Here is a 20,876-nt window from a genome sequence, read left to right as displayed (position 1 = left end):
CTCCTTTTTCAAGCCTTCTCAACTTTAATAATTGCAAGTAGTTACCATGAAGAAAGAACTTGCTGTACGTTTATAAGGCTTGGTTGAGATAATTTTAATTATCCTATTTCAAACTATTTAGTAAGATTTTGTCGAATTAGAGGTTTTTATCAAACCATATAAACTAATTATGATGTCTTATCATTCCATAATGATGAAATTCATAGGTTAAATTTTAACTTTTTTTTTTTAATTTTATAGAAATCAAATTTGCAATTTAACCTTAATTTAACTTCATTTTTTTGATATCAATAATCGTTCAAGTCAGTTTACGTTCACTTTTGCAACATTTATGTAACTTTATTTTCAAAATACGTACATTTTGCGTTTAAAATCTTTAAATTTCATGCATGGAAAGTATAGGTAAAGTTTGGGATGTAATTGAAATGGTTCAATATTTCAAGTATAAAATAGACATGACAAATTAATATATAACTTATTAGTATCATTACAAATGCAAACCCATCTTCAGGCAAGTTTTGAGCTCCATGACATTAAAGATCATTCCTTCGTTTGAGGCCGAAGCAAAAATGCTCTTATGCATAAGAAGTCCACTCTTCTAGCCAAGGGAAAAAGAGCTTGAACCTCATTAATTTATTGTCCCATTATAATATCTATTCGGTGCCTAATCCTTCTACCATTTAGGGAAACCCTTCAAGAAATTTTAAATCATTACTACAACTCGAGAGAAGGTTCAAAGCCATTACTATGTTTCTTCACACTTCTTTTCTGTCCCTCAATTTCGTCCTCTTCTACAAATCTCTTCCAAAACCAATGTCGTTTCCATACTTGTTCTGTCATTTCTTCAATCGGTACATTCTTTGTCTCTGGCAACAAGAATAACACGAATACCGACATTATCAAAACCCAACTGGAGAAGAATAAGAATATCCCAAACTTCAAGTGACAAAGCATCGAGAGGAAGGCTTGAGCTATCACAAATGTGAATAGCAAATTTACACAAACGGTCACGCTTTGGCCGGCAGAGCGAGTCTCCAATGGGAATGTTTCGCTTGGAATCAACCATCCTAGTGGTCCCCATGACCATGCAAATGAAGAGACGAAGGTGCAAACCATGACCACAACTAATGTTGCAAAGCTTTTGGTTAAATTGTCAGAGTGATCATTAACTTTGATTCCTAGAACTATGGCGATCATTAACTGAGAAATGAACATTTGTACTCCGGCTTCAAGTAATAACATCCGGCGTCCGACTTTGTCAACGGAGTAGATTGATATGACTGTCGAGGCGACATTGACAGCTCCAGTTATGACAGCGGAGTACAAAGAGGCACTACTTTTGAAACCTAGTGTGTTAAATAAGACCGGAGCGTAGAACATGATCGCATTGATACCTGTGAATTGCTGGAATATCTGTTTGGAAGAAGACGAGGATTTAGTGAGCTATCAGTACGATCAACTAGATCAACTAGAATGATGAATTTCAATAACAAATCCAAATACAAATCGGTAATCTAGATTTTCAAGGAGGGAGAGAACTACAAATTCTTTTTAAAGTCCTTACCTTTTACTCCCGAAAGTAATATCACGTTTCAAAACTAATTTGAGTTGTGAAGGCAAACCAACATGAGAACGGTTCATTTACAAGTAAATTCAAACCTAAGTTCAAAGATCAAATATAACTTGTATTTGGATCGTTTTTGAAGATGAGTTGAAAACACAAATTTGTTTTGCTAACATTTACTCAAAAGGCTTCATATGGTGGATGGTTATTACCCACGTATATTCCCATACTCTTTAGTCATTTCCTACGGAACTTGGTCACACGATCAACTAAGATATGATATACAAAGAATTTAAAAGTTGACCTAGTCCGTATGGAAAAGATAATACTATTATCTTATTTTGGAAGACCTCATTCCTAATAAGATATATAAATGAATTACCTATTTGATCCTTGTGAATGAGTTTTGAAATAGAACCTCTAATGTCATATAAATATCGGATGTGGTTGCAATAATACAAAGATAGCTCAAGCAAGATACTTAGAATGATATCTCTGGGGAAGAGTTGGACGGTAATGTATGATACTAACCTGGAGGGCAACAGCAATGATGAGCTGGGGGCGGTTCCTCCGCTTGAGTAGGTTTCTAAAAGGGTGTTTTATCTCTCGAGCCACACGGCTGGCCTCTACCAACTCCAAGAACTCTGCTTCCACATTATCAGTTCCACGTATCTTTTTAAGCACCGCTTTGCCTTCTTCCATACGGCCACGCTCTATGAGGCTGTTGGGAGTGTCCACCACCATCAAAGCCCCCAGAGTTAGGAGGCCGGCGGGAATTCCGGCCAAACCCAGCGACAGCCTCCACCCCCACCCTCCCTCTATTCTGTATAGACAAAAAAAGAAAAGAAAAAGGCTTACTTTTTACGTTGAAATGAAAATTTGTGCTATGTTTCTTCGTTTAGTCAAGAGGGAATTTACTTAGCAGTGAAATAGTTGACCAGATTTGCAAAGAGAATGCCTATGGTGACGTTGAGCTGGAATAGTATGTTTAATCCTCCACGGATTCTAGTTGGGGCGATCTCCGAAAGGAATAATGGAACTGCCTGTTTCACATATTGATTTCCATTGTAATTAGTTTGAAAGATGAAGGTAATTGGAGCTAATAGACATACCATCTACAAATTTAACAAATAGCTATGTAAATCTTAGCTTTAAAAGAGTTGATCTAAAAGATTATTAAAATATAGTTTCATTAAATACGTGTGTGTGTGCGCGTTATATATTGAATAGTTGGAGATACCATATAGATCGTGAAGAGCTAATGAAAGGACATCAACATGGAAAGTTCTCACAAATATGAAATAGCTATTTTGCCTTGTAAAATTAGCACATTTGTTTAAAAATTGTTTGAACATAATTTTTCAATCTCAACCACCGAGATTCCTCAAAAACATAAAAAATTTTCAATCTAACCATTGTTTTGGGTTGTTGAGTATCTAGCAAATTAACAATTTTTCAAATCTATTCAAATCTTAAATAACTTTTTTTATGTGTAAAATTTAAAAACATATATTTATGCCAAAATTTTAAATTTAAAAGTAAGTAATATTTCTTTTATAATGTCTATTGAGATGTACCTGAAAAATCTTAAGTGGCCAAAACAATAGACAAGTTGAAAATTTTTAATATTTTAGAAAAATCTCGATAGTCAATCTAAAGACCGATAGAGAAAAGATGTTTAAACGATTTTTAAAAGGAGTGCTAGTTTTACAAGATAAGATCTATTAGAAGCTATTTCTGACAATTTTTCATGGGAGAGAAAGTGATGTTTGAAAATTATTAGTAATACTTCATAAAAAAAAAGGGTGAAGAGAAAAATATAAAACAAAAAGAGAGAAGAAAAAAAAGAAGGATTGAGGAAAGGTGTAGAAAGAAATAAAAATGGGTGACGTAGACGGCTTCATGTGAAATTATATTAATGGCCATAAAGAGAAAAAGACACTTTATTTTACAATTCACAAGCTTCCAATGGGTCTTCATTTCAAAAGTTCAATTATATTTTTGGTCTTTATTTTCCTTATACCTAAACTTGCTGATTCTAATTGGTCTTACACTTACTATATATTTTTTAATATATATTATAGAAAAAATTATCTTAAGGAGTAGTAAAGAAATTATTGGTCACAACAGCACTATGTTATTGTCTACAGACTACACCAGCTCTGCCACCCTCTTTTCAAATAAATTATAATATATAATTAATACCACCCATTATTAACAAAGATAAAAGGAATATGGATAAAATTTAACCTCTCTGGAATGAACTATGAATTGGGAACAAAAATCATGTAAACTTCAAAATTTGATAAAGAACACTAACCATATATACATTCTAAACTAAAATGACAGAGATTGAAATAATATATGCACATGCTAATTAATAATAATAGTTAAAAAAACAAAAAACTATCATATGCACATATTTTTACATCTCAATTATATAAACTAAATTTTGTTAAAAGCTAATAATGAAATAGAAACAAAATTCACATACGTTCTTTGAACAAGTAGCGAAAATGTTGTGGCTATCTAGACAACATCGTCTCATCTTGTTATGACATGTTTGCTTATTTATCTATTCTGTGGGCAACGAGTTCCTTTCTACGTTTATAAAAATGTGTAAATATTTGTCTCACTTTTTTTTCTTGTGTATGTGTTTTTTCTTTGTAGGTTAAATTTTACGAGATTAGTCTTCAAAATTTGATGAGTGTCTAATAGCTGGTTCAATCATAAAAATTTGTGTTCAAATAAAATTTTAAATTGATAGTAATGAATTTATGGATTGTAAATTTATTATGTAATAGGGCATTTCTATTCAACATTTCTCAAATTTCTTAATCTTACTAAAAAGAAGAAAAAAGAAAAAAAGAAAAGAAAAAAGAAATGTTTAGTTGAAATTTAAAGAGTCATACTTAATTTTTAGATCAATGTTCATAAGTCTATTAATAGAACGAGAATGACAAATTAAATCTACCAACTTTAAAATAAAAATAACAATTGCGGTTGAACTAAGCTCATTTTTGTTTTCTAGATTTGAAAGGTCTATATTATTTAGAAAGGGTGTAAAGAATTCATGTGATCTTGTTACTTAGGTTTATTAAACCTAGAAAAGAATTATATAAGACAACAAATAAGTGTATATCTTTCTGCAGGCAAAAGATAAGTGTATATATTTCATGACCTATATATACACTTGATCTTAGTCAAAAGTTTGATAAAGGTATATCTCCACGACCGTGTATAATTAAATATAATAATTGAAATTATTTTTAATTTGAGAAAAATCCAAATATATATATTAAACTCTCAAATACTCCAAATCAGCAAAAATCAGGAAAGGAAAAAAGAAAACTAAAGGAATTTTAGCCAAAATAGATTATTTTCCAAATAAAATTAACAGTTGATTAGTTAACTAAATGATCTAGAGATCATTTAAAATCATTTTCTAGATTTAAAATATTAATAATGCTTATTTTAAAACTTTTGTGACTAAATAGATAAAAATTCTAAACTCCATGAACTAAAAATATATTTTACTCCTCGTATCTTAGGAATATCAAAATGTAGACATAAACATTTATTAATCTATATATTTAAACTCTTAAGTAATTTAAATATTCTTGAACTAAAAGAAATACCAAAAGATATATTCAATATATATCTATACCTATCAGATAATATATGTCATATAAACGAAACCACACATGTTTGGAAATTAAATTCAACGTTATCACATAGTTGATGTTATCATAAAATGACTATAGCTAACCTGCTCATTAAAATACCTATACATCTAGAGATGTTGATGGTATTTTAACTGTAAAAATATATGACCATAAAAGTTCGTCACAGAAATGTTTTTGTAAAATCGAAAAGTTAAAACACGAGCATAAATGTTCCACGCCACAATAACATATAAAAGAATGTACTCAACTCAATTTATAGTGGTTCCTATCTTTATTTCATTTTACTGTAAGAAAAACATTATGTAAAGTAATGTTGAAGTGAAATATTATTTCATATTGGATTAAAAAATTTTAAAGACAAAAGGACGCAATTTGGATGTTTTGTTTATATTCCACTAACCGATCATATCTAATGCCAATCAGAACTTGTAAATTAAACATATACCTGATTAGCGAAGCCAACTCCACAGCCAAGTGAGATCCTACCGACGATGAGCATCATGAGATTTTCAGCGGTGGTATTAAGCACGGTTCCAATAATGAAGAAAACGCCAGCAATTAACATCGTTAGTTTTCTTCCAAGCTTCCTGGTGGTGTAGGAAGCAAAGAAAGTCGCCGTTAAACCGGCCAAATACAGCGACGATGTAAATAACTGAAGGCCTTGATTATCGTATTTACAGTAGTTGCTATCGCTTTCTTCCTTCAGCTGTGTCTTCCGATACACTACCGGAAAGAACTTCTTCAAGAAATCCGGCATCGAAGTAACTCCTCCTACGTTTAACGATTAACCAAAAATTGATTTAAAAGAAAAACGTAATAAGTCACACCTGGTAGAGTAATAATCGATCAAGCACATCGTCGTTGTTCTATACATTAGCAAATTAATATCTCAATGTTCTAGGCTAATTTATATTTCTGTAATTTTAGGCTAGTCTATGGCACAAAAAATGTAGTGTGTAACAGTCGTGATAGCAGAACACACAGTCGATCGATCAATCGTAATAGTATAGCAGCCATTCGTTCAGAATTTTGATTAATAAAAAACTGATCAAGAGGAAAGAAACACAAGAAGGCGACTGACAATGAGGTGATATAATCAAGTACATCGCGACTTAATCGTAAACGGCCATAAGTTAAGGATTTGCAAAATAATAATAAAATCACCGTGTACGAAGATCCGAGAAGATTTGAATTCATATTGATGATAATTTCAAACTAAATCAGAAAGAAACGTCATCCTGATTCCTGACAACTGAAATCGTGATGTGTTCTTAATCAATGTATAAGATAGAGATCGAGATAGCGAGAGAGAGTTTGAGTAGTGACCTGAGACACCGACGTCGTAGCCGAACATGAGACCGCCGGTTGCCGCCATTACACAGGAAATGACGACGATCGGAGTGATTTTAGCCTCGAACTCTGTTCCGCCATTCTTGTGGACGGCGGAGAATCCTCCTGCAGGCATGGTTACGGCGACTTTGTGTTCTTACTAAACACGATCACTTAATTAATGGAAATCTTAAGGAAAGTACTTCCGGAAGAAAAGGCGGCAATGGTTAATAAGGAAAATTCAAGAAGAAGAAAAAATGAGAGAAGAGGGAAAGGAGAAATTGGTGTGTGGAGTGTGAAATGGCGTGAGGAATTTATAGGCTGAGGGACAATAGTATCGGACTGCACTTGTCAGGAGGCAAGGCGAATGCCCAGCGCCAGCCCGTGCCCTCCGCCAGGATTTGTCCACGTGGCAACATAAATTAATAAAATTTCATTCATAAATAATTGATTCATTTTGATCACTATTGGCAAGGCAAGATTATATGAAATTTATACATGATTAAAATCTTTATGTTCTAAGCATTGTTCAATGGCTTTGAACTTTGCATTCTCAAACTAGAACCATATATAGACATTAAACTTTATAAATTGTTCATGCAAGTATGATACTAAAACTTTGATCGAAAAAGAAAAGACTAAGATTATAGTAAAATTGTGGGGTGTAACTAAGAATCTCTTGCTTCAAGATAGATAGTATGAACACTATGTCTACTATGTTAGATTGTTAGATGAACTCTACTCATTTTTGTAAGTTTTTTTTAATGAAAAAATAATTGAACTTTTGATCTCAAAATTGGTAAAGAACATTTTTCTTAAAGCTAGGATAGTTAAACCATATATTCATTTTTAAATCACCCATTGATCCAAAAGATTAACTTAAACTAGTAAGGGAAGGTAAATAATATTAGATGAATTTGAACACATGACCTCCCTAGATTATTGACTGTGATATACCATATTAAATTACCGATTGATCCAACAGTTTAAGTTAGTGAGTTAAGATATAAAATAAATATGTTAAAAAAATTTAAGCTAATGAGTAAAGGTAAATCTAATTTATATTAGCTAACATTTACGACCCTAATTTAAATTACTTTAATCATATTGGTCTAAAAATTTAAAGGCAATTGACAAGTTTAACTAAATCAATAAAACGAACTACCAAAATAGACAACTAACTTGAATTGAAATGTTGTAAAATAAGTTGACATGTATTTCTAACAATAATACATGACCTCCTAAGTCTTATTACGGTGAAAGCTCTTTTCATCTTCAAATTATTACATTGAAAGGTTTGATGGACTACAACAACAGGTTATCACTTTAGTTGCATGGTTTCGTTAATTTTTTTCTTCTCCCATTATTTCCGTACTGACTCTAAGTCAGCTTAATGAAAACCAATTAGTGGAATGTGGAGTCATAAGGTCACGACGAGACAAGTTTTAGTAATTTTTAGATAAAAGTTCACTAATTATGGATTAAATATATCCACATGTGCAACTACTTCTTTACATTTATTCTGACCTCTTGTAATAAATTTCCAACGCATTAACCAAACAATGATTATGTGCACCTCTTAGTAGGAGAATTTCATTAGATTAATTTGAAAAAAAGAAAAAAAGAAAAAAAAAGGTTGGTGGTCGACGTCACTTCATAGCTTACCAAAATCTGAGTCTTGAGATTTCCCCACGAAATTGTTTAATTTCAATTGAAAATTAATGCTTCATATCATATTGCACGTTTTGCTTTGGGGGCCCATTTGTAGGTCATAATTAAGTGGAGCAAATTAAAAAAACAAACAAAAAAAAGTTCTTAAGAAGATCATTGGTTTGCTGAAAATGGAACTTTCTATGATGGGTTGGTTGAAAATGTTTTAAATTATTTGAGGGCACAATCTCCCAATTTCCATTTATTTTGGTGTCTTTTTGGATACTTGGTTTTGGGTATATTTGGTGGATGAGAATAATTTTCAATCACAAGTAATTGTAAGCCTTGAATCAATGTTAGTGTGTTGTGTTACTATTAGGTTACCACTAGGTTTATCCACCCTTGATTTGACTTACCCACTAATAACATCAAAGTGGATAAAAGCTTTGGGGATTAAAATTACACATTTAATCCTACTTTACATGAATTTAATTTTCATGAATACGTTTGAAAATTGTAGAAAAAGTTAATTTTAAAGTTAGAACATGTAGAATTGGAATTACTTATATACGAGGGTAAGATTTAAAATCTTATGAAATTTATCTTCTAGCTTCAACTATGTTGATAAATCTATATCCTTGTAGTCAAAATATGGATAAAAGAAAAACTTGTCGGACTTTCACATGACATTAATAGTAAATTTATTTTTTAAAAAAGAGAAGAAAATGTAGTCTACAAAAGAGAAAGTTTTGTCCATATTAGAGTACACATTCTAATATGCCTTAAGTTAGAGAGTGACAAAGTGTAGAAGCTAAAAATTTTAAGAGTAAGATTTGTATTCTAAGTCGTAATGATCTGTATTTATGAAGTTGATTGACTTGAACTAATATGTTAAGATTTTGAGATATACACGAAGTATTTGTCCTAAAGATGGATGAATATATATGTTCTTGAATTTTTATTCTTTTTTTTGTTATTTCTCATATATATATATATATATGAAAAAAAATTTATCAAGCAACTTTCTAAGTTTCCATAAAGGTAAGTGTGGTGTAGCACTTTTTTTTTTTCTTTCTAGTAATGTATATTTCTTTTAGCAACTTAATAATATAGTTTATATTTGATTAAAAAAAGTGTGGTTAATATTCACCCATTTGTTACAATGTAATTTTTATTTTAGCATAAAATTTTGAAAATATATAGGTTAAGTATTTCTTGGAGCAAATTGCAAATTTTGGTTGTGTCTGATGGTAGATAAAATTACACTCTAAAACATTTAATCATAAAAAATTAGTCCTTAAATTTATCTAAATATTAAAATTGTACGCTGAAACTAACAGTAATTATAGAAATTAAACTTCTAAATAATAAAAGTTGAACCATTCAAAAGTGTTTAATATTTATATAATTTCGAGGGACTTAAAATATTATCGTTATATGTGAAAGTTGATAAAATAAAAATTGAACTTAATCTTCTATTTCTTGAATGTGAGACCATATGTATTCGATGTGGTTGGAGATTGAGGTGATCTAAAACCATACAACTAATTATTTATCAACCACATACAATTTTCGTATGAGTGTGGGTGGGTGAGTGGACTGTGTGTTATATGCTTTATTATGATTATCATTTTTTTTTAGAGAAATGGTCAATGGTGTCTTAATAGAGTAAACTATGATCGAGCATTTTCCATATCTACGAAAAATAAAGAAGAAGACGAGAAATTACTACCCAAATGAAGATCTCAACTCCAATAACTCCTATATTACTTATATTAGATGTTTGATTCTTTTTTCCTACTTTTCAAGAGTTTCTTTCATTGTTTAAGAAACATATTTTTTATTTTCAAAATCTACCCAAGAAAATATAATAAAAAAATAATGATTTTCTAAAAAAAAGAAACTGTAAAATGAAATGGTTAGTTACTAATAGGCCTTTACTTCATTATTCATTTTATTTTGGTAATTAGAGATTAAAGGGTGTTCTTTAGTTCACTATTGCGAAGATTCCAACCATTTTTTTCTTCTGAAAAGTTGGCCAAAGTAATAAACATAATTGTTAAGAAATATAATTTCAAACAAAGCGTGTAAATATAATCTTAATTTTTTACGTATGTTAACGTGTTTGAATGCTTATCTCGTCTTAATTCTTTTTCGAAATTTGTATGATAAAATAGTTTTGGTTTTTAAAATTTGAATTTTATGAACCGACAAAACCTTTATAAAAAGTCAATACTATTATTCATTGAGCTTTAACCTTGCAAGGATTGGGTTTGCAGTTTTATTAAGAGTTCTTCTATCACCAGACACTTAAAAATATGCTCATATACACACAAGTTATTATAAAAGAATGTAAATTAAAATAGATTTATGCACATTGTCTTCCTTAGATCAAAGTTGGATTTCCTATCTCCTTTTTTGTACTAATTAGAAAAAATAAAATTTATCATAAAATAATTAAACAGATTCTGATCAATTTATCTCATATGATTTTCTGTTTTTAAATATAAAAATATTTAAATAAAAAAATGTTTTTCCACTCATATTTTTTTTAAAATGCAAAACTACCATTTTTATTTTGTAGTATTTGATTCATTTTAAAAATCTTGGCCAACTTGGCCAAAACTACTTCTTTCCTTTGAAATTTAGTTAGCATTTTAAGAAGAACAGTTTAAGAACGAAATTATAAACAAAGATAAATTACAATTCAATGTTCTTACAATTTTAGGATTGGGTCTAACTACTCCAATTTTAAAAGAATTTAGTAGCCACTAAACTTTTTAAGTTTTGTTCTAGTTAATTAGTCCAATTAAATTTTACACCTTTTAAACATGCATGTACCATCTAATTATATCATTTTGATCATTAATTTAGGACAAACATAATCATTTTTTTTATTATGTTAGTGACAAAATCATGTCAAAAAGAAAATAGAAAGTTGAAGGATTTATTGAAAGTGGTGGATTGTGGCACATTATTTTGTAAGTCTAAGGACATTTTAGAAACTTTACAAATATAGAGATTTAGTAGACATTATTATAAAAAGATTTGTGAAGATATGATTTGGTATTGCAATTCACAACATATGATAACTCTAATATAATATCAAATACGTGTAAAGATAGTGTAGTAACAACCACATATGGTAGAAATTCCTTCTGTAATTATTATTCGATTCTACTGGCTCAAACCATGATTAAGTTTGAAAATGTAAATGTCAATATACGTTTTACTTAAAATAACAATAGAAATATCAATAAGGAATGAATTTAAGTAGGAAAAAAAGTGAAAACATTTTATATTTTGTAAATATTGTACTCATTCTAATGACATTTGTATTCATCGACTTTTCTTATGAAATAACATCTTTATCTCTATGTTAAACTCATAGATATGTAGATATATCGATGAAAATGTAGATACGTCAATAAAAAATTAATACATGCCTACGACTTTGACGTGTCACGCTCATTCACAATAATGAAAGTTAGAAAGGACATAAAAAACCAATACACCTTAGCTTAGTTATATAATGCTTAAACGGAATCCTTTGTGTCTGTGTTATCCATAAATTTCTTCCAGAACCAATGTTGCTTCCACACTTTCTCTGTCATCTCTTCGAGGGGAACACCCTTTGTCTCTGGCAACAAAAACAGTACGAACAACGACATTACCAACACCCAACCAGAGAAGAACAAGAAGATTCCAAACTTCATATGGCACAACATTGACAAGAAAGATTGGGCTATCACAAAAGTGAAGACCATATTCACACAAACTGTCACACTTTGCCCAGCCGATCGAGTCTCCAATGGAAAAGTTTCACTCGGAATCAACCATCCGAGTGGACCCCAAGACCATGCGAAAGATGAAACAAAACTACACACCATCAACACCACCACAATCGCCATCCCACGCGACATATCATTAGCGCTATCCTGGAGTTTTAAGCCTAATAGAACTGCAATGATGGTTTGAGAGACGAACATTTGGACTCCAGCTTCTAATAACAACATCCGTCGCCCGATCTTGTCGACTGAGTAAATAGACACCAATGTAGAAAGGACATTGACGGCTCCTGTTATGACAGAAGAGTACAAAGCCGCATCGTTACCGAAGCCTACCGTGTTGAACAAAACTGGAGCGTAGAACATAATGGCGTTGATGCCGGTGAGTTGTTGGAAGATTTGCAACATTATGGCAATGACTAAAGGTGGGCGATTCTGGCGCATGAGGAGGTTTTTGAAAGGATGTTTCACTTCTTGAGCAATGCGACTTGCCTCCAAGATCTCTAAATACTCTGGCTCAACATTCTCTGTTCCTCTGATTTTCTTCAACACTGCTTTTCCTTTCTCCAAATGACCACGTTCGATCAAACTATTTGGAGTATCATCAACCAAGATTGCTCCAAGCGTTAATAGAAATGCTGGAACGCCAGCCAGTGCTAATGATACCCTCCATCCCCATCCTCCTTCAATTCTGTCGTATCATTTCAAAATTCTTAATTTTACATTTTATACACATTTCAAATAAAGAGAGAATTTTTTAATTTGCTTACTTGGATGTCCCGTAATTGATAAGGTTTGCCAACAAAATCCCGATGGTAACATCGAATTGAAACAATATATTCAAAGCTCCACGAATTCTCGTCGGTGCAATCTCCGATAGAAACAACGGCACCGCCTATTTTACAACATTAAGAGTAAGAACAAAGCCAAAACAGAGCAACACAGAGCAGAAGAAGAAGGGAAGAAAATAAACCTGGTTGGCAAATCCAACTCCACAACCCAGGGAGATTCTTCCAAGAATAAGCATGAGGAGGCTAACGGCGGAGGCATTCAAAATGGTTCCGACAATGAAGAAAATTCCGGCGATAAGCATGGTCTGTTTCCGGCCGAGAGCTCTAGTGGTGTAAGAAGCGAAGAATGTGGCGGTTAACGCCGCGAGATAAAGAGACGATGTGAACAACTGTAAGTTTTCATTATCGTATTTACAGTAATTGTTGTCGTCTCCTTGGTGTTGTTGAGTCTTTTCATACACTACCGGAAAAAACTCCTTAAGAAATGAAGGCATCGACGTCACTCCCCCTGTTCCGACATGTCGAATTAACAATCAAATCCATTAAAAGAATTAATTAACACAAGTAAAGAAAAAATTAAGAGTAAACTAGTTAATTAATTTAATTAAGTACCGGAAACGCCAATGTCGTAACCGAACATAAGGCCTCCAGTAGCGGCCATCATACAAGAAATGATAACCACCGGAGTTATCTTGGCCTCAAATTCCACGGCGGACGGAGCCACCGAAAACCCTGCCGCCGGCATCCCGTTTTGAGTTGAGGGAAGAAAAATATAGTGTGGGATAAGGAGATATTGAGGTGCTTTGATTAATGAGATAAGGTGAAATCAAAAGATCTTTATAGAGCAACAAATGGTAGAATCCGAGACTTGAATTGGGTGGGATGATTCCAGCTCTGCATGTGCTAAATTTGAGGCCTAATTTGGCTAACCATGGATTATATAACTGTCCTTTAGAGCATCCCATTTTTTTATTTTCTTTGAGTAAAAATAATAAATTAATAAACAGTCCTCCAACTTTCGATCAATTAATAATTTGGTTGTGGTTTATCTTTTCAATCCCTCTTCTCTGATCTCTTATGTCTATAAATGGAGTGAGATGTTAACCTCTTTAACAAAAAGTTTGTATGCATAAACCTTCTTAACCATTACAATTAAACCCACTAAACCTTCAGCAAACAAAATTCAAAATGTATGGTCTGAGTCTAATTAACTTTTACCCCAAAGGAAGGTACTATGGTTAGGTTAGCTTATATAACCAACCCTCCTTTTTTAAAAACAATTGAATATTTCCTACTGGGTACAAAATATACCTAATTTCTTTTTTCTTTTCCAAACATTTAACAACTACATGTTTTGATACCATATTAAATTATTAACTTATAAAAAAATTTAAGTTAACCGATAAAGATAGGTTTAATATTATATCATCCAACAAGAGTCTTACATTTGTATGAAAAAAAAAAAGAAATGAAAATACAATTTAAGGGATATAATTTTTAGTTAACTACTTTTTAGGATAAATGTAATAAACATTAGAAATTATTAATTTTCTAGGATTAATTGTTTTATAAAGAAAATAGAGATATTATTAATTAATGTTAGTTATAAATTAGAGAGGTTTTAGAATGGTGATCCTGTTTTAAGAAAATTTGGATTGATGAGAGGGAGAAAGAGAGAATACTTTGGAGAGAACCTTTTTGGGGAAGGGAAAAAAAATTAACATTGAATTTTGCAAGTTGGAATGTTTATCTTTTAACTTTTTAATGTGATTCATGTACATCTAAAATTTATAGTTCATCCATAATTTTAACAAAAGCAATGTAAATATGATCTCTAAAAACTCACTAATATAATTGACTTTCAATAAAAACATTGGTTTGCTTTTGTTTTCTTTAATAGAACACGAAGACTACTTTAATTTTACGTTATATTATCTAACTTTTTAAAAATATTGAAGAAAAATCAAATCTAGAAGATGAAATAACTTTTTTAAAAAAAGGAATTAGCTTTCAATTCAAATGTGTTGTGAATTAATATTAAAAGAGCCTCTAAAATGGTGAGAAAACAAATATAAATTTTAAAAGACCGAACAAAGATAAAATTACTATTAAAGAAGGTGTCAATAAATTTATAATAATTAAGGTAGAAAAATAATTTTAAATGACAAAATATTTATAAATATAACAAAATATCCTAATTTATAATTGAAACAAACACACAAATAGCAATTTATATTAGTCTATATCATTGATACGGTAAACAAAACCGTAATATTTTTATATATTTTATAAATATTTTGATTTATTTTACTATAATACATATCACTTCTCATTTTCAAATTACAAACTCAAAAGAATAAAATCTAATACGTTGGAATGACATGGAGAAAAAGGGAGAAAATCCCTATCCAAAAGCCATGACTTTAATCTCAATCCAAATACTCACTACGTGGAGGAGCTCCTTAGTCAACACTTAAAGCATTTTTTTTCTTCAAATAAATGCAAATGGAAGTTTCCAACATTCCTCTCGATCTAAGTATAATCTTATTTATTATCATTTTAGATAAAATATTGCAACCAAACATAAATATAATTTCACATATTATGTATATTTTTAATTAAAAAGTCAAATGTTCGAATCTTCTAACAAAAATATAAATGAGAGAGTTGAAATCTGTATAACTTAGTTAACAAAGTTGAGAGGGAGAGACTCGAACTGTTGAACCTATGTTAAATCCACCGATGACAGATTATGAGAATAACTTCAAGAGTTGTTCATCAAATAAAAAGTTGATAATATGATAGATTTTCCTTATACATGGTATACAAAATTGGGTGTGGGATAAAAATATTCAAAACATTAACTTAATTAAATGTTAAAATTTAAAACGTTTTAATGTATAACTTAGTTAATTAGAGGCATTCCCTAATTAATAATTAACATAGTTTAATTTTGTAATGAAACTTACGTCACTCTATAATGCATCATCTTCTATAATGAAACTGCAAAAATTCTCTTTGTAACTCATCACCTAATTTTTTCCCTTTCTCTCCAAATTAAATTTCCTTTCACACCCAAATTATGAAATGAAAATATGTATATATACTTTTTATTTTTTTTCTTCTTTAAACTTTTACGACTTGCCACTGATTTGACCAAATCTAAAATTTTCAACACACATTCATATATTTAATTTTAGGTTATATAACACAAATTTATAATTGCAATTACATATTCAAATTGATATAACAAATTTTCAATATTAACCATTGGACTTTTAAACTTTCAACAGGGATAAAATTAGATTAAATATTCAATAATTATAGAATTAATTAAACCAACAAACCATCATGAATCTCAAATTTATATTATCGATTGGATTTTAAAATTGGAATAAGCTTAAATTTTATTCTTTTTTTAAATTTGAATATTTAAAAGTATAATTGCAACTTTTTTAAAGACGGTTTTTGCAATCAACAGTATGTTTATTTTAGTTTCTAATTTGTAAAGATTTTATCTTAGCCATTTCTGCAATTTGTATGTAAATGATTTAAAAGTTTTGAGATAAAAGCATATCTTTTGATTCAAAATTATCTCATAAGTAAATACCTAAAGTATATTTTTTTCTTGGGAGACTCAAATTTGTATCTTAGGTTTGTTTAAAATGAAAATGTTAAATGTAAACGTCATCATTGTTGGAAGAAAGTTAAAAGATTTGATTTATATAATTTATAATTATAATTTAGTTAATTTGGTTGGATAAAACTAAAGAAATTCTTATGAATAGAAAAATATAGCAAAAGAATTTAATTAAATTACTGAAAATTGGATAGATTTGCCTCTGTTTTATAAATAATTTTAATTTTTTCTATATTCAAAAGTTTCTTTTATTAAATTATATGAAATATTTATGAGGTTTTTGTAAAATTATAACTTTCAAGATCATATGAACAAAATTTTAACTTTAGATAACATCAAATTTGTAATTTAACATAAATTAATATTTAGTTATTGCGCATTGGAAGTTATGTCTATTTAATTCTTAAATCTAAACAAGAATACAATTTCTTTTAATATTGGTATTTTCTAGAACTGAAAGCGTATAGGTTTACGTAAATGTTACAACATGAATGCTTAGGCATAATTGCATATAGTTTCTCTATTCAAAGCAGTAAGAGTATATGTCAGGCTAAAAAGGGAGCCAATAAAATTTTAAATTTTTGTAATATTTTAGAAAAATTTTGAAAACAAAAAAGCCTCAATAAAAAAATAGCTATGTAGTGTGATTAATTAGCACTTAGGACAATATATTTGGTTGTTTAGATTTGTCTTCCCTGCATGTTTATATTTGATATATTTGTCTACCTAAATCTTAACCTTTTTTTTTAACAAATAAGAGTTTGAGAAAAAAAATCTTTTTTATATTTGTTAGATATAATTTTCCGAAGAAACTTACGTATATTTAACTACAAAAGAAAGAAAAGAAATAAATAACAAAAGAATGCATAAGCTTGAGTTTCAAATTTGCAACGTTGGACCTAAGCTGCAAAAGAAGAAGCCCCAAACACCACTAATGAGAAAAACAAACATAATTTTAAACTTCAAAACCCATTTTTTTAATCTCTATAAAAGTGCATATAGCCAATTAAGAGGCTACAATAATACATTCTTTTAAAGAAAATTAACTATTAGGTGATGTAACAAAATTGAAGTTAGATGATACATGGATATTTTAATATTAGGTAAGTTATAAGAACAAAATAAGAACTTTTTAAATGGTAAAAAAATTAATGAGAAACAAAAAGAAAAAAAAAAAAAATATATATATATATATATTAAAGAGCTTTTAAATAGTAAAAGAATAATGTGTTCACATATTATTTTCCATTTTATATGCAAGAGAAACAGAATGATTCCTTAAATCCTAAACAAACTTGGTCAAATTTGAATACTGGAACGTTTCATTTGGCATTAAATTATGGATATGGATAAAAGTTTGTCCAAGTCATCTTATACACAAATCCATTTACTCTCACTCTTAAATATCATAATTAATTTTACTAAATATAGTCTCCATTTCCCATTTAAAAAAATGAACATGATAATAATAAAGATATTGGATCTTAATATGTTTTTGAAACGGTTGCTTTCTCCATTATTTTACCATCAAATTTAGGACTTAAACAATTAAACTCTCCCATTCTTCATTATTTTTCCTCTCTATAAATATATTCAAATCACTTCCCATATTTTAACAATCAATCACTTTCTTCAGTTCAATCCAATCCTCCACCAAAAAAAGAGAAAAGGGTAGTACTAAATTTTATTAGTTATGCCTGCAGCAGGATTTGCTGTGACTTCCTCCTCGGGAGTCGAGTTCGAGGCCAAGATAACTCCGGTGGTTATTATTTCTTGTATGATGGCTGCCTCCGGAGGACTAATGTTTGGCTATGACGTTGGAATTTCAGGTCTAGTTTAATAACTATTTGATATTTTACATGGAATCATTCTATTATTATTCTTGATAAGAAATTCAATCAAACTAAAAAGGAAAACTTTTGATAAACAAAAATTGCTAATTTTATTATTGCTTTTCCTCGTGGGAAATTCCACATGTCAAAACAGGGGGAGTGACGTCGATGCCTTCATTCTTAGAGGAGTTCTTTCCGGTTGTGTACAAGAGAACTCAACAGCATGTGGCCGACGACAGCAATTACTGTAAATACAACAATGAAAGCTTACAATTGTTCACATCTTCTCTTTATCTTGCGGCGTTAATAGCCACATTCTTCGCTTCTTACACCACTAGAGTCCTTGGACGGAAGAAGACCATGCTCATCGCCGGAGTTTTCTTCATCGTCGGAACCATTTTGAACGCCGCCGCTGTTAACCTCCTCATGCTCATTCTTGGAAGAATCTCTCTGGGTTGTGGAGTTGGATTTGCCAACCAGGTTTATTTTCATTCATCACTCTGCTATGTTTCTACTCTGCTTTGCTCTGTTCGCTCTGTTCTTACTCCTAATGCTGCAAAACAGGCTGTGCCTTTGTTTCTATCGGAGATAGCGCCGACGAGAATTCGTGGAGCTTTGAATATCCTTTTTCAATTCGATATCACTGTTGGGATATTGTTCGCAAATCTTATCAATTACGGCACATCCAAGTAAGCAAATTTAAAAAAATTCTCTCTATTTCAAATGTGTATGAATAGTAAAATTAAGAATTTTCAACTGATACGACAGAATTGAAGGAGGATGGGGATGGAGGGTATCGCTAGCATTGGCTGGCATTCCGGCATTGCTATTAACTATTGGAGCACTCATGGTTGATGATACTCCAAATAGTTTGATCGAACGTGGTCATTTGGAGGAAGGAAAAGCAGTATTGAAGAAAATAAGAGGAACAGAGAATGTTGAGCCAGAGTATTTGGAGATCTTGGAAGCAAGTCGCATTGCTCAAGAAGTGAAACATCCTTTCAGAAACCTCAAAATGCGCCAGAATCGGCCACCTTTAGTCATTGCCATATGGTTGCAAATCTTTCAACAGTTCACCGGCATCAATGCCATTATGTTCTACGCTCCAGTTTTATTCAACACCTTAGGCTTTGGCAACGATGCATCTCTCTACTCTGCTGTCATAACTGGCGCTGTTAATGTCCTTTCTACATTGGTATCGATTTACTTTGTCGACAAGATCGGACGACGAATGTTGTTATTAGAAGCTGGAGTTCAAATGTTCATTTCCCAAATGATTATCGCGGTGGTGCTTGGCGTAAAACTTCAAGACAACACAAACAGCATGTCACATGGGTTGGCGATTGTAGTGGTAGTCATGGTTTGCAGTTTTGTTTCGTCTTTCGCTTGGTCTTTTGGTCCACTTGGATGGTTGATTCCGAGTGAAACTTTTCCATTGGAGACACGATCAGCTGGACAAAGTGTAACCGTCTGTGTGAATATGGTCTTCACTTTCGTGATAGCACAATCTTTCTTGTCGATGCTGTGCTATATGAAGTATGGGATCTTCTTGTTCTTCTCTGGTTGGGTGGTGGTAATGTCGTTGTTCGTGATGTTTTTGCTGCCGGAGACTAAAGGGATTCCAATTGAAGAAATGACTGACAAAGTTTGGAAGCAACATTGGTTTTGGAAGAGATACATGACTGATGTGGCTGAGAAAGGAAAGGCTTCAGCTTGATTTTTTTTGTTCTTTTTGGCTCTAATTTATTATTTTACAATTGTTCTCTCTTGCCTTTATTTTGTTGGCCAATTATGGTTGTGGGGTGAGACAGTAGAACCGAGAAAATTTAATTTGTTAGTGTTCATTTGCTTACTGGTTTCGAATTGTAGACATGATTATTACCTCCTGTAGTCTTTTTCTTTTTCCTTTATCCTTCTTTCTTGTTTTGGTAAGATGTCGAGTACAACATATGAGATTAATGAATAAAATATAAAGCCACATTTCATCCATTGTGCTTTATGGGACAAGGATGTAATCGCCTTCATGGAGTACACAAAACTATCCCACTCAAGAAAATGTCAAGATGCACAATGAAACAAAACTCACTCTGACCATAGGACTCGAATCATAAGAAGATGGGATCTTGGGAACTCATGCTCAGTCTCATCCTTGACCAACCAAGGAATAAGGTCGACCCTTTTCATTTGATGGAAGGAGAGCATACTACTGACTTGTAGTCCTCCCGGGAGGGAACAATAGCTTGGATCAAAAGCCCAAAGCAACCAACCTCCTCGACCTCTTCTTCTACCTCATCAACAGTTGGGGAAAATTAGAAAATGTGTCATCATCCCTATCTGAGGGAATTAACAATGTTGAGCTTTTCTGTCTATCTATTTATGGTTAGTCAGTAACACTGCAAATATTAAACTCTTAAAAGGACTTGAAGTATAATTTATTTTATTAGAGTTGTAATTAGAGGAAAAATGAGGGAATCTCCGATAGAAAACATATCAACCCCTTAGAACAGAGTACAGCGGGTATGTGTACGTTCCGCCTTCAAATTGGTATAGACTAAGTAAAATATTGAAAATACTTAAACAAATAAAGTTATTCACT

The 20,876-nt window shown here is 31.2% G+C and overlaps 3 protein-coding genes across 3 annotated transcripts; 1 reads left to right on the top strand and 2 right to left on the bottom strand.

Annotated features, from left to right (window-relative positions):
• Nucleotides 1-397: 397 nt before the first annotated feature.
• Nucleotides 398-6,852, bottom strand: LOC101223008 (sugar transport protein 13). Its single transcript, XM_004134404.3, has 5 exons — nucleotides 6,577-6,852; nucleotides 5,696-6,021; nucleotides 2,483-2,607; nucleotides 2,096-2,387; nucleotides 398-1,413 (listed from the first exon to the last, which is right to left on the bottom strand). Exons 1-5 carry the CDS (start codon nucleotides 6,713-6,715, stop codon nucleotides 715-717), a joined length of 1,581 nt encoding a protein of 526 aa, XP_004134452.1. The 5' UTR covers nucleotides 6,716-6,852; the 3' UTR covers nucleotides 398-714.
• A 4,683-nt stretch (nucleotides 6,853-11,535) lies between these two features.
• Nucleotides 11,536-13,695, bottom strand: LOC101222771 (sugar transport protein 13). Its single transcript, XM_004134403.3, has 4 exons — nucleotides 13,421-13,695; nucleotides 12,991-13,316; nucleotides 12,788-12,912; nucleotides 11,536-12,708 (listed from the first exon to the last, which is right to left on the bottom strand). Exons 1-4 carry the CDS (start codon nucleotides 13,551-13,553, stop codon nucleotides 11,766-11,768), a joined length of 1,527 nt encoding a protein of 508 aa, XP_004134451.1. The 5' UTR covers nucleotides 13,554-13,695; the 3' UTR covers nucleotides 11,536-11,765.
• A 4,353-nt stretch (nucleotides 13,696-18,048) lies between these two features.
• On the top strand, nucleotides 18,049-20,269 carry LOC101222532 (sugar transport protein 13). The gene is made up of 4 exons (XM_004134402.3): nucleotides 18,049-18,277; nucleotides 18,435-18,760; nucleotides 18,845-18,969; nucleotides 19,049-20,269. The coding sequence occupies exons 1-4, from the start codon at nucleotides 18,142-18,144 to the stop codon at nucleotides 19,995-19,997; spliced, it is 1,536 nt and encodes a 511-aa protein (XP_004134450.3). The 5' UTR covers nucleotides 18,049-18,141; the 3' UTR covers nucleotides 19,998-20,269.
• The last annotated feature ends 607 nt before the right edge of the window (nucleotides 20,270-20,876 follow it).

This window comes from Cucumis sativus, chromosome 3, assembly GCF_000004075.3.
Source record: "Cucumis sativus cultivar 9930 chromosome 3, Cucumber_9930_V3, whole genome shotgun sequence".
Lineage (NCBI taxonomy): Eukaryota > Viridiplantae > Streptophyta > Magnoliopsida > Cucurbitales > Cucurbitaceae > Cucumis > Cucumis sativus.
The sequence above is the reverse complement of the archived record's forward strand: the minus strand, read 5'-3'. Positions and strand labels throughout refer to the sequence as shown.